Source organism: Bos grunniens, chromosome 29 (assembly GCF_055505025.1).
Source record: "Bos grunniens cultivar Pamir isolate PY7600 chromosome 29, Bosgru_T2T1.0, whole genome shotgun sequence".
In the NCBI taxonomy this organism is placed as follows: domain Eukaryota; kingdom Metazoa; phylum Chordata; class Mammalia; order Artiodactyla; family Bovidae; genus Bos; species Bos grunniens.
This window is the reverse complement of record NC_141193.1, coordinates 7,056,476-7,068,066: the sequence shown is the minus strand read 5'-3', so window position 1 is coordinate 7,068,066 and position 11,591 is coordinate 7,056,476. Positions and strand designations below refer to the sequence as shown.

The window sequence follows — 11,591 nt, the reverse complement described above, 5'->3', positions numbered from 1 at the left end:
ATGCAAACAAACTAAATAAAATTTTTAAAGCAAAAATAGAGGAAAAAAAAAAAAGAAACAAGAAAATAATCCAGATGCACTTAGAGATATCTAAAACATGAGGACGTGCAAAGAGTGGAAGTCGGGGACCTCCCTGGCAGTGCAGTGGCTAAGATGCTGTGCTCCCAATGCCAGAGGCCCAGGTTCAGTCCCTGGTCAGAGGACTAGATCCCACATGCTGCAACTAAGACCCAGTGCAGCGCAGTAAATAAATACATATTTTAAAATAGTAAAAGGATTAAGATAGAGGGTGAGAAGAGGGGGAACTGGAGAAAGTTGAAAGGCACAGACTTCGAGTTAGAGTTAACAGCTGTGGGACAGACACACAGGAAAACTGTTGGCAGAGGAAATCCTGAGAGTTCTCATCACTAGGAAGGAAGGTTTTTTCCTTCTTTTTTTTTTGTCTTATCTATATAGGAATACAGATGTTAGCAGAACCCATTGTGGTAATCATTTCATAATATATGTAAATCAAACCACCGTGCTGCATGTTTTAAACCGAGTGATGTATGCCAATTACTTCTCAATAAAACTGGAAAAAAAAAAAAAGGAAGACAACTCACCAGGCAAAAATACTAACCAGAAGAAATCTCAGATAACTATACTAACATGTGATGAAATAAACTAAGATAAAAGGGAACTGTAGGAATGGAAAGAGTCACTTCATAAAAAAGGGTCCGGTTCACAGACATAGCAATTTTAAACATGTTGCACTTAATGTAAACTTAAAAAACAGCTTATGAAAAACTGATGACTATAGGAAGACGCCATTACATCCACCTTAAGGATCCACAGTTGGTGAATGTCAAACGGTGCGAGCACTTTGGGAAGCATTTGGCGGCACTGACTAGAGTTGGGACACAGAAATTTCATGCTCAGGAAACTGTCTCAGGAGAAACATACACAAAGCACAAAGACAGAGGCACAAGAATGTTGACAACAGCGAAAACGTGGGGAAACCCAAAAGCATCAGAAAAAGTGAATGGATACCTTTGATATGGCCCCACAGGAAACAGTACAAGCAGTCAAAACAAATGAACTACAGCAGTATATAGCAATAAGGAGAAACAAAGTAATGTAATGGTAAATGAAAGAGCCCAAAATATAATATTCAGTGCGTTATCCTTAAAGTTAAAAATAGCTTTACAAGAAAATCACACAGAGGGAAAACAAGAGCACAGGTAACTCAAGAAGACAGTTACCTGGCGGGGGAGAACAGAAAACGGGAGGGTGGGGAGTAGGAAGGGAGAGTGGAGGCATATGGTAGCTTGGGTTATTGTCTATGCTAAGTCACTTCAGTCGGTCCGACTCTGTGCGACTCCATAGACGGCAGCCCACCAGGTTCCCCCATCCCTGGGATTCTCCAGGCAAGAAGACTGGGTTATTGTCAAGTCCTGGCTTTTGTTTTGTGGTGGTGAGTTGGAAGGTGCTGTTGTTAAAAATTACCAATGATGGGACTTTCCTGGTGGTCCAGGGGTTAAGAATCTGCCTTCCGATCACTGCAAGGGACGTGGGTTCAATCCCTGGTCAGGGAACTAAGATGATCCCACGTGCCACAGGGCAACTAAGCCTGAGAATCAGAACTACAGAGCCCGTGTGCTTGGGAGCCCACAGGCCGCAACTGGAGAAGCCCTCCTGCTGCAATGAAGAGCCAGCACAGCTGACAAAAAAGAGGTATCGTGATGGAAAGCAAAGAACACTAAACACTGAATACCTCACACCTATCAGGATGGCTACTATCAAAAAAACAAAGAAAAATAATGTGTTGACAAGGAAGTGAAACTTGAATGCTCTGTGCACAGATGGTGGGGAATGAAAGCTGGTACAGCCACTACAGAAACAAGTATGGTGGTGGTTCCTTAAAAATTTACAAACAGCCACATGATCCAGCAATTCCACTTCTCCATATATATTCAAAAGAAAGCAAGGTTTCAGAGGTCTCTGTACACCCATATTCACAGGAGCATTAGTCACAACCAGTTAAAGGTGGAAAGAACCCAAGAGTTCATCAATTTAGATAAAAAAATGTGACACGGGACAAACAATGGAATAGTAGTCATTCCTAAAGAGGAAGGAAATTATGGCATATGCCCTAATATCTCATGGATAAACCTTGAGAACATTATACAAAGAAAAAGAATCCAGTTACAAAAAAGACAACTACAGTATGAGCCCACTTATCTGAGATATCTAGTCAAACTCATCAAAACAGGAAGTAGGGAATTCCCTGGCTGTTCAGTGGTGAGGACTCCGTGCTCTCACTGCCAGGACTCAGGTACAATCCATGTTCAGGGAACTAAGATGTGCATGAAGCGTGGTGGGTGCCTCCTACCTCAAAAAGAAAGAAAGCAGAATGGTAGTTGTCAGGGACTGGAGGAAGGGCAAATGGGGAGTTGATAATGGGCATGAAAACACTCTGGAAGTTGGCTGTACAACAATGTCACTGTACTTAACACTACCGAACTGCACACTTAAAAATGGTTGAGATGCTAAAATGTATGTGTATCTCAATTCCAGAATTCAACTCAAAACACACCTAGATACAAATAGAGAGCTGCATTAAGGGAAACTTTAGCCCTAAAGTGTAAGACTGTTTCACGTATCACCTAGTTACAAAAGGAAAACAGAATCTTTATAGGGAAATGACCTAGAAGCCATCCCTTTAACCAGGCGATCGAGATGAGCGTCACCAACAGTTGGGCATCCTGTATCTCCTGCCCTGTGATCTGTGATGCATGAACATCAGTTCTGCACCTGGTCATGCACCTGGTCAGAGCACATCAGCTCTAGGTCATTTTTGCTAAAATTGTTTAACCCAAATCTAAGCATACAAAAACAATCACACAAATCCAAGCCCAGGATACTTTTATAAGAAAACTGGCTCGAACTGTTAAAACATCCATTTTATGAAAAACAGACCAAAAAGTGGTTAAGAAGTCTATTCTAAATTAAGAGAGGCTAAAGAGATACAATAACTAAATGAAAAACCTATTTTTTTTTTAGGTACAGAGTAGACTGGGACAGTAGACTAGTGGCCCTGTTGAAGGTACCCACTTCATAATTCTTTCACTTTTTCTTCAGGTGTGAAAATTCCCTAACTAGTCTACGGGAAGGGAGGAGGTAAAGCTGAAAATTAACGCGTCAAGGACAAAACCAAATGGGTTAGAAAAAAGAACCACAGAATAAACTCAAAGGCAGTATAAGGAGAAATACAGTAAAAGCAGAAGTTAATGAAATAGAAAAGAAACTAAGAATAACAAGCGACAACAAAAAGCCACTGCTCAGCAGAGTAATGAACTTCTGCCAAGATGGACAAGACTGAAAAAGAAAAAAGCACAAACAAATACTACTAGACATAAAAAAGGGGGATACAACTTTGGATACAGTTAAGATTACAAGCCTGAAAGTCAATTCAACTTTGTGCCACAGAGGAAATAAGAAATAAATATCACCGACTCAAGAACAGAAAACTGACCAATCCTATTCTCAATAAAAATCTAAAGTTAAAAATCTACCCACTGCAAAAATGCCAGCCACAGTTGGCTTCAGAGTTAAGTTTTACCAAAAATTTTACAAGTGTAAAATCCCTTACACCTTACACAAACACTTATATAATGAGAGAGAACACAAATACAGAGAACATTCTCCAATTCATTTTATGAGGTTGGCATAACCTTGAAAAAAACAAAACCACCCAGACAAGGGTAATACAGGAAAGGCCAAGCTTAAACCATCTCACTTATGAACCTGGGTGCCAAAATCCTCCCAAATATCAGAAGACCAGATCCAGCAATATTCTGAAAAATGCATCATGGCTATTTTACTCTAGGAATGCAAAGATGTCTTGATGTGAGAAACTGTCAAAGTATCTCATGTTTACAGATGAAAGGAGAAAAGCTAGGTGGCCAGTTCAGAGTCCCAAGGGTGCTCCTCAGCACGTATATACTGGTGGCTGGATGCCAAGGGAGGAAAGTGAGCTGGGCCGCATGGGGAGGCTCCGGTGGGAATGACCTGGCTGTAACAGTCGGTCCTGAAGTGATGACATGTGGAGTCTGACGGACTCCACGTCTCAAACCTAACTGCAGCAGGGTCAGGACTGTTTGGCATTCAGTCACCTGGACTGGCCATGGCATTGGGGAAGAAGGGCTCTGGAACACTCAGCTGACTCTGGGAGCTCTATTCCTATGTGGCTGGACTCCACAAGGAAGCTAAAGAATAGAGGTGGAACTCAGCTGTGGAGAATGACAAAGGGGAATGGCATGCAGACTCTGCCTCTATCAGAATTCCTAGCTATGACCCACAGGAGCTAAATGGCTAATAAGGGAGGAAGCAGTGGAGGTTAAAAGGTTTCAGGAAGAAAAAAACGAGGTTCTGAAGTAGGTCAAAGAATCACTGAGGGATGGAGAAGAATACAAGGCCAAGATTATAGTTACAACACTTCCTTCCCTCAATCACACAAATACACTGGTTAAAGTGGGAAACTGGGAATCCCCTGGTGGTTCACTGGTTAGGACTCTGGGCTCTGTCAAGCCCCCAGGTACAATTCCTGGTTAGGAACTGTAAGATCACACAAGCTGCATGGTGTGGCAGAAAACACAAACTCAAAAGAAAAAACAAACGTTTGCTGTTTTATCTGCTCTCACCCCTAGCCCCTTCTGGGTAAAAGAAGCTCTCTGCTCTCTGGGAGACACGTTATATGGATCAGGGTGGCTCATCTTGCCTCCTCTTATTCCCCTTGCTCAGCCTTGGCCACAGTGGTTGCTCAAGAGAGGTAAGTGACCTGAGGAAGGCCAGTCAGTCTTCCCTGAAATTCACGGAGCCTGAAGAAGTAATGCTCTGTCAGGACTGAGCGCAAACTGGAGCTTCGTGAAAAATACACCTGTAGAGAGAGAGGAGTTCGGCAATCAAGAGAAGCAGAGACAATCCAAGAAGACAAATGAGAACCCTGACAAAACCATGCTGGCCGAGGTCAGCTCTGCTCTGGAGACCACAGATCAATGGGCCCTTGTTTCTGCTGGTTTGAATTAGCCTTTGTCACTTTTAAGTAAGATAGTCCCAAATGATACAAATACCAGGTATGGCCTTTTGACCCCCCAAAACTGAAATATACATAAAATATGATTCTAAACATACGTAAATTACCAAAGTTGTCTCAAGGATAGAAAACTTGAGTTCCACAGGAGACTTCCCTGGCAGTCCAGTGGTTAAGACTTCACCTTCCAATGCAGGGTGTGTGGGACCAGGCCCTGATTGGGGAGGTAAGATTCCACATGCCTCATGGCCCAAACACCAAAGCATAAAACGAAACAATGCTGTAATAGATTCAATAAAGACTATTAAAAAAAAAAGAACACTAAGCAGGGAATTTCCGGTGATTCAGCGGTTAGGACTCTGTGCTTTTTCTGCCAAGGGCTTGAGTTCGATTCCTGGTTAAGGAATTAAGATCCCGCAAGCCGTAAGGCACGGGCCAAACAAAACCCAACACAAATTAAGCAGAGTTACATCAGGATTCAAGGATGGTTCAACACCAGTGTAAGTCAGTGCAATTGTTAAAAACAAAGTCTTTTGACTATTTCAATGGATACCAAAAATTTGTCAATGTGGAGTAAAGGGAGAAAACATTATGTTGGGTACAGAAGGAATCCTTTTCAGCCTAATGAAGTTTACCTACCAGAACCCTAAAGCAAGCATATTTCATGGTGAAACCTGAGAACCATTCTCACCAAGAGGAATAAGGGTGTCATTTGACATTACACTGGAGGTCCTGCCCTCTGAAATTCATAAAGAAAAGAAATGAGTGTAAAGAACAGGATAAAACTGACTCTAGAAGGATATGATTTGACATTCTACCCACAAAGCCAAAAGAATCAACAGAAGAACTATTAGAAGTAACGAGAATTCAATTAGATCAAACAGGCGGGCGCACAGAAATGGACAGCGTTCCGACATGCCACTGATGGTCGGAAATATAATTTCAAAAGAGCCCATTCATAACAACAAATAGCTAAATTAGAATTCTTAAGGCTACACTGAACTAGAAACATCAAAGACCCACATGAGAACTACATCTTAGAAAACAGTACACATAATTCATTTCTGGATAGGAAGATCAAAAACTGGGGAGTATGACTCCTTTCCAAATCAAACTGTGAGATTTAAAACCATGCCAATGGTAGCCAGGGAACTATATCCGATATTCTGGGATAAACCATAATGGAAAAGAATATTTTAAAAGAATGAACATATATGTAAAGCTGAGTCACTTTACAGTGACTTTACACTTTACGGTCTCTGTACAGCAGAGATTGGCACAACATTGTAAATCAATTATACTTCAAGAAAAACAAAACCCATGCAACGGAAATCTTCACAGAACTTTGAAATGAAAATCGCCAAGTTCCTTTTAAAATTCTTACATAGAAGAAAATATGAAAATTTCAAGCAACAGCGGGGCAACAGTGAAGAAGAATGAAATAACAACCATGCCATAACATATGGCATGTGCACAAAGATCAACGGGCCAGATTTCAGAGCGATTCATAAAAACGTGGGAAGTTCATTTATTTTAAAAAGGTACTTTAAACCAGCGAGGAAAGAATGAGCCACTGATCAATGGTACAGGGACAAGTGGCTATCCCTTTAGGGAATAAAAATTAGCCATCTCCCATAAAAAATAAACTTCAGACGAGTTAAAAATAGACCCACACATATACATCTGTAACTCACCTGGTAAATTTTTGCATATAAACGTACATACATTTCTATACATGCGTATATACACATATACATACATACAGGTATGTGTATACATGTAAGACTATACTAAGCAAATACAAGAGAGTGAATGAGGAGCAAGTAAATGAAATGGTAGCTGAAGAGGGTGTGGGATCACGGACAGATTTTTCTGATTGTTTCTCAGATGGGAGAGTCTATCATACTTTTGATGCTAACACATCTAGTAAAGAGGATGATAAAACCACTCACACAAAGTCCTGAAGCAGAGACAGGCTCCAAAGAGCAAGAGGAAAGGCTTACGTCCCACTGGGTTAACGGGCAGTAAGACGACAGGAGTATCAGTGAGCACCGTGTAGGGCAGGTAACAGAAAGGTGAGAGTTCCCTCCAATGGCTACTATTTCTTTACGAATAATGAGCTGCTGTGTGTAACTAGCAGAAGCGGAGTTGGTTAAAAAGTTTTCAAATACAGCATCCTAGGGTAGATCTGCTAGGTGGGGCTGAGTGGCCATCTGAGGTTTTAATTATGAATTTCAGGTAAAACTAGTGGGCCAGGTTGGCTGTTTTCCCTAAGAGTTACTTGCGCACGGGCACAGAGTGCATGACTGGGTTGACCATGGTCAGATTTTACTAGATGAACACGATGGAGGCAGAAAGGAAGGACAGGGTGTAGACCGTGAACTGATGCTGCGTGAAGAGGGAAATGAAGATCGGAGCATCATGGTCAGAATGCGGCACGGCTGGAGGATGAAGATAAAGAATTTCCTCTGGGGGGGAAAAAAAAGCATCTCTGTGGGAGGAGTGGGGTAGTTGAGTGAATAAACCTGGATGTGGTCATTGTACAGCTATCTGAGTTCAAATGGTGCTGCAATTCCTAGTGATGTTAGGTGCAGAGAGTGACTAGGGATACAGGCAACGGGCTTGGAACAGAAGACAAGGGCCTCAGTGATGGGGGCATCAAGTACTGAAGGGGCAACAGCACTGAACGGGCCCATCCACGGATGCAGACAACGACGGATGCAGAGCACAATGACAGAAGCAGGGGAGGAAGACGCTGAGCCAGGAGGTCAGCTTCACATCTGGGCCCTGACTACAAGGTCAATGCCAGCAACGAAGAGGGAGAATGTAGTCAGAGGTGAAAAGCTTCAAAGAAGTGAAATGGTGTGGGTGGCCAAAGGCTGAGGAGTGACGGTCTGAGCAGCCACAAGGACATCAAGCGGGGGAGCACACGCAGCGTTGCGGCGGGTACTCCTGTGGCCACAGAGGCAAGACGCAGGGCCTGTGGCTCATGAAGCCCCGCGAGGTTCACCGAGTGTCTCATGGAGGCCGGTGGGCACCAAGTCCCACTGTGACCCTCAACGCCTGAATGAGCATTAACTGCAGGCAGGCAATGAAGTGGGCATGCCCCCATGTATTACCTACACGCAAGGAGGCACACAGGGCCTGGCACTGACTTAAGTGCTGGACGAGAGAGGGAGAAACTAGGAAAGAATCCAGCCATTCCCCACTTCCTGCCCGTTCAGCCCACCTGCCCATGAGGCCACCGCCGAGGAGCCGTATGTCATGTCATCCGCACACCCCTCCTTCCTCCAAAGAGCCACTCTGACACCAGCCTGAGTCAATACCCACCAGGGGTTTAATTCTCCCATGTCAGAAAGTCAGTTCAGAGAGGGGCCCTGCTTTGTCCCCATCCAGGGGGAAAGATCCGCAGAGCCCCCTGGGAATGTCCACGCTCAGAGGAGCCCAGGACCAGTCTCTGAGCAAGAGGAGAAGCGGGTCCCGCGGTCTCAGGCCGCCTCTTCCTCTTCACTCTCCTCCTCGCTCTCATGATACTGTCTGCGGTTGGTGTTAACAAAAAGGTCAGAATCGTCTTCAGAGCTGGACTCTTCTCCTGACGACTGTGGCTCAGCTGGGAGTTCTGGCTGAGTCTGTCTGCACGGGGGAAAAGCAGAGAGTTAGCCCAGTGCCTTCTGAGAAGACCTGCAAACAAGGAGCCCCATTAAGAGGACCATGTGGCCAAGCAGTCAGGGCTCGGTGAGCCAGACAGGAGAGAACTGCAGGAAAACTGGCCAAACACTACCTCCCTATACCCATCTCAGAAATTCGTTAGAACTGCTGATTTTAATAGGATTCTACTATGACCAATGAACACTCAATGAACTCACACTTCTTACCAGGTACTAAGCAACTTTACAAGCATCAGTCTCTTTAATCCCTACAGAGCTCCCATTTTACAGGTGATGAAATCTGAGTCTAAGAGCTTAACCTGCTTAAAGTCACCTGGTTGTAACTTGCAAAGCCCAGACTTTAACCCAGGAGATCTGACCATCAAGCTATACTCATCAGCACTTATTCAGGCTCTCTCACCAGGGACCTGATATACAATGAAAGGAAAGCTATATTTTCCCTCCAGGTGCCAAGGCCTGAACCCCCATTTTCTGTCTCCCCAATCCCAAGGCTTGCGTCTCACCTGTTCCTATTGTTGTTGTCTTTCTCAGTCACTTGGGAGAAGGCCTCGGGCCTATGCCAAGAGAAGAGCCAAGGTCAGAAAGGACAGAGAAACCCCTCAGCTGCTGCCAGCTGTTCCTGCCTGAAATGCCCGACCTTCCCTCCCCTAAGCCCACAGGTACGAACGAAACCCCCAGGGAAGTGGGGCAGCCAGTGACCAAGAGGACCACCCTACCAGTGCCCGTCCTTCTGCAGAGAGCGCACGTGGTCTTTGCAGAGCACAAAGGAGATCTCAGCCTTCACCTTCTCTCCTTCTTCAATAGGGTCAACGATGAGAAAGTCCCCTGCAGGGGGAGGAGAGAAAAGCACAGTCAGTCCTGCTTGTGGTGGGGAAAGCCGAGGCCACAGGAAACGCTTCGGTCTCCCAAAAGGCTGCCTCTCTCACCTCTCTTGATCCAGATGTTCTTGCGGTACTTGGAGGGCATGCTCACCAGGAAGCGCTGCCCCTGGGCTGTCTCCACCTCATGTAGATTGTTCCCTGGGGTCCTGAGGACCTGGTCCATGGGAGACCAAGAACCAATCAGCTTCATCAGCCAGTTCCAACACCTGCCGAGCTGTATAGCACCCTGCCCCAACCCCAGGGGCCTAAGAGGATGGAGGAGTCAGGGGAAGCAGAGCAACTGGTCCCTGATGCCACTCACCCTCACGATCTGCTGCTGGTCAGAGGGCACCATGTGCTCCCCCAGCACCTCCTTCACCACATGTTTCCTCTTGGTGGCCTGAGACATGGTGGGTCCTGTCCCAGGGGGGTGAGGGATGCGGAGACTCTCAACTCTTCCTCCTGAGTTTTTTAGATGGTAGGCTGAGAACCCAGGACTCTTTTGAAGATGAGGACGGGCCTTTTACTGAGGAGTGATACAATGTCCTGGTGAAGAATATGGGCTCTGAAATCCAATTGACTGGACTCAAATCCTACCTTGGTTATTTCCTGGCTGTTCAATTTCTCTAGACTTCAGAGAACTAACCCAGAGCATTAGCAGTAGAACAAAATAACCATAAGCAAAGCAGGAAACACAGCATAAGACACATAAAAGTAACTTGTGTTTATCCCTTAAGTGCTGGCATAACGATAAAAACTAAATATATGTTTTAGAAAAATAAGCCATTCTGGAAAGCACTTGGGGAAGAAGCAAGGTAAGTTACTTCTTCCTCAACATGTCTGTACATCTCAGGTGTGACACAACCACACAGGTGTTCAATCTCTCAATACCCTACAGACATAGACCAGCTCCGACAAGCCAGGTCAGGAATGAGCTAATTTAAGGGCAAGGTAGACTAAATTGATTCTTTTGAACTGTGGTGTTGGAGAAGACTCTTGAGAGTCCTTTGACAGCATGGAGATCCAACCAGTCCATCCTAAAGGAAATCAGTTCTGAATATTCATTGGAAGGACTGATGCTGAAGCTGAAACTCCAATACTTTGGGCACCTGATGCGAAGAATTGACTCACTGGAAAAGACCCTGATGCTGGGAAAGACCGAAGTCAGGAGGAGAACGGGACGACAGAGGATGAGATGGTTGGATGGCATCACCGACTCAATGGACGTGAGTTTGAGCAAGCTCTGGGAATTGGCGATGGACAGGGAAGCCTGGCGTGCTGCAGTCCATGGGGTCACAAAGAGTCAGACATGACTGAGCGACTGAACTTAATTGAGACCGTTTTGATCTTTGGCATCTGCTGTTTCTGACCCTGGTACTGCAAGACAACGACTGATGCGTACTCAGAAGACAGTTGTTCAGTCGCTAAGTCGTGTCCAACTCTTGCGACCCCATGGACTGCAGCACGCCAGGCTTCCCTGTCCTTAACTATCTCCCCGAGTTTGCTCAAAGTCATGATGGTTTCCAAAGGAAACTCCGAAGTGTCATCTCTAGTTGCCGTCCCCTGCCCTCCTCCTTCCCTATCCCGATGTAAAGATGCTCAGAGGCAAAGAAAACTTACTCTCTGGCCCTCGGATCCCACGAAAGCTGCCAGAACGACCCGGTTCTCCAAGCAGGACGCAGAGATCGGCTCGTCCACGACTCACTTCAGAGTTGAGGCAATGAAAGCAGAGAAGAAGGACTCGCTAGTGGTCACGATGGTGGAGTCGGCTTGGACTCAGGTCTCGGGCGCATCCGGTTCCCGTCCGACTTTAACAAGTCCGACAGCGAGGAGGACAACTCGTGTCGGCCTGAGTCGGACGCCGTACTTCCGGCGCTCTCCCGGAAGTCTCCTGGTCACGCCTCTCTCCTTGTCCGTCTCTCTAATTCTTCCCAACACCGGGTCGGCCAAGGTTAAGTGGTTAAGTTCCGCATGCCGTGCAGCAGATAAATA

At 45.4% G+C, this 11,591-nt stretch overlaps 1 protein-coding gene across 2 annotated transcripts; it reads right to left on the bottom strand.

Moving 5' to 3' along the window:
- Nucleotides 1-8,385: 8,385 nt before the first annotated feature.
- Nucleotides 8,386-11,479, bottom strand: EIF1AD (eukaryotic translation initiation factor 1A domain containing). 2 transcript variants are annotated; one of them, XM_086384806.1, is made up of 6 exons: nucleotides 11,220-11,479; nucleotides 9,922-10,145; nucleotides 9,666-9,774; nucleotides 9,456-9,564; nucleotides 9,243-9,293; nucleotides 8,386-8,704 (listed from the first exon to the last, which is right to left on the bottom strand). In XM_086384806.1, the coding sequence occupies exons 2-6, from the start codon at nucleotides 10,006-10,008 to the stop codon at nucleotides 8,560-8,562; spliced, it is 501 nt and encodes a 166-aa protein (XP_086240932.1). In that variant the 5' UTR covers nucleotides 10,009-10,145; nucleotides 11,220-11,479; the 3' UTR covers nucleotides 8,386-8,559. The 2 variants fall into 2 exon arrangements, with proteins under 2 accessions (XP_086240932.1, XP_086240933.1); XM_086384807.1 differs by lacking the exon at nucleotides 9,922-10,145.
- Nucleotides 11,480-11,591: the final 112 nt, after the last annotated feature.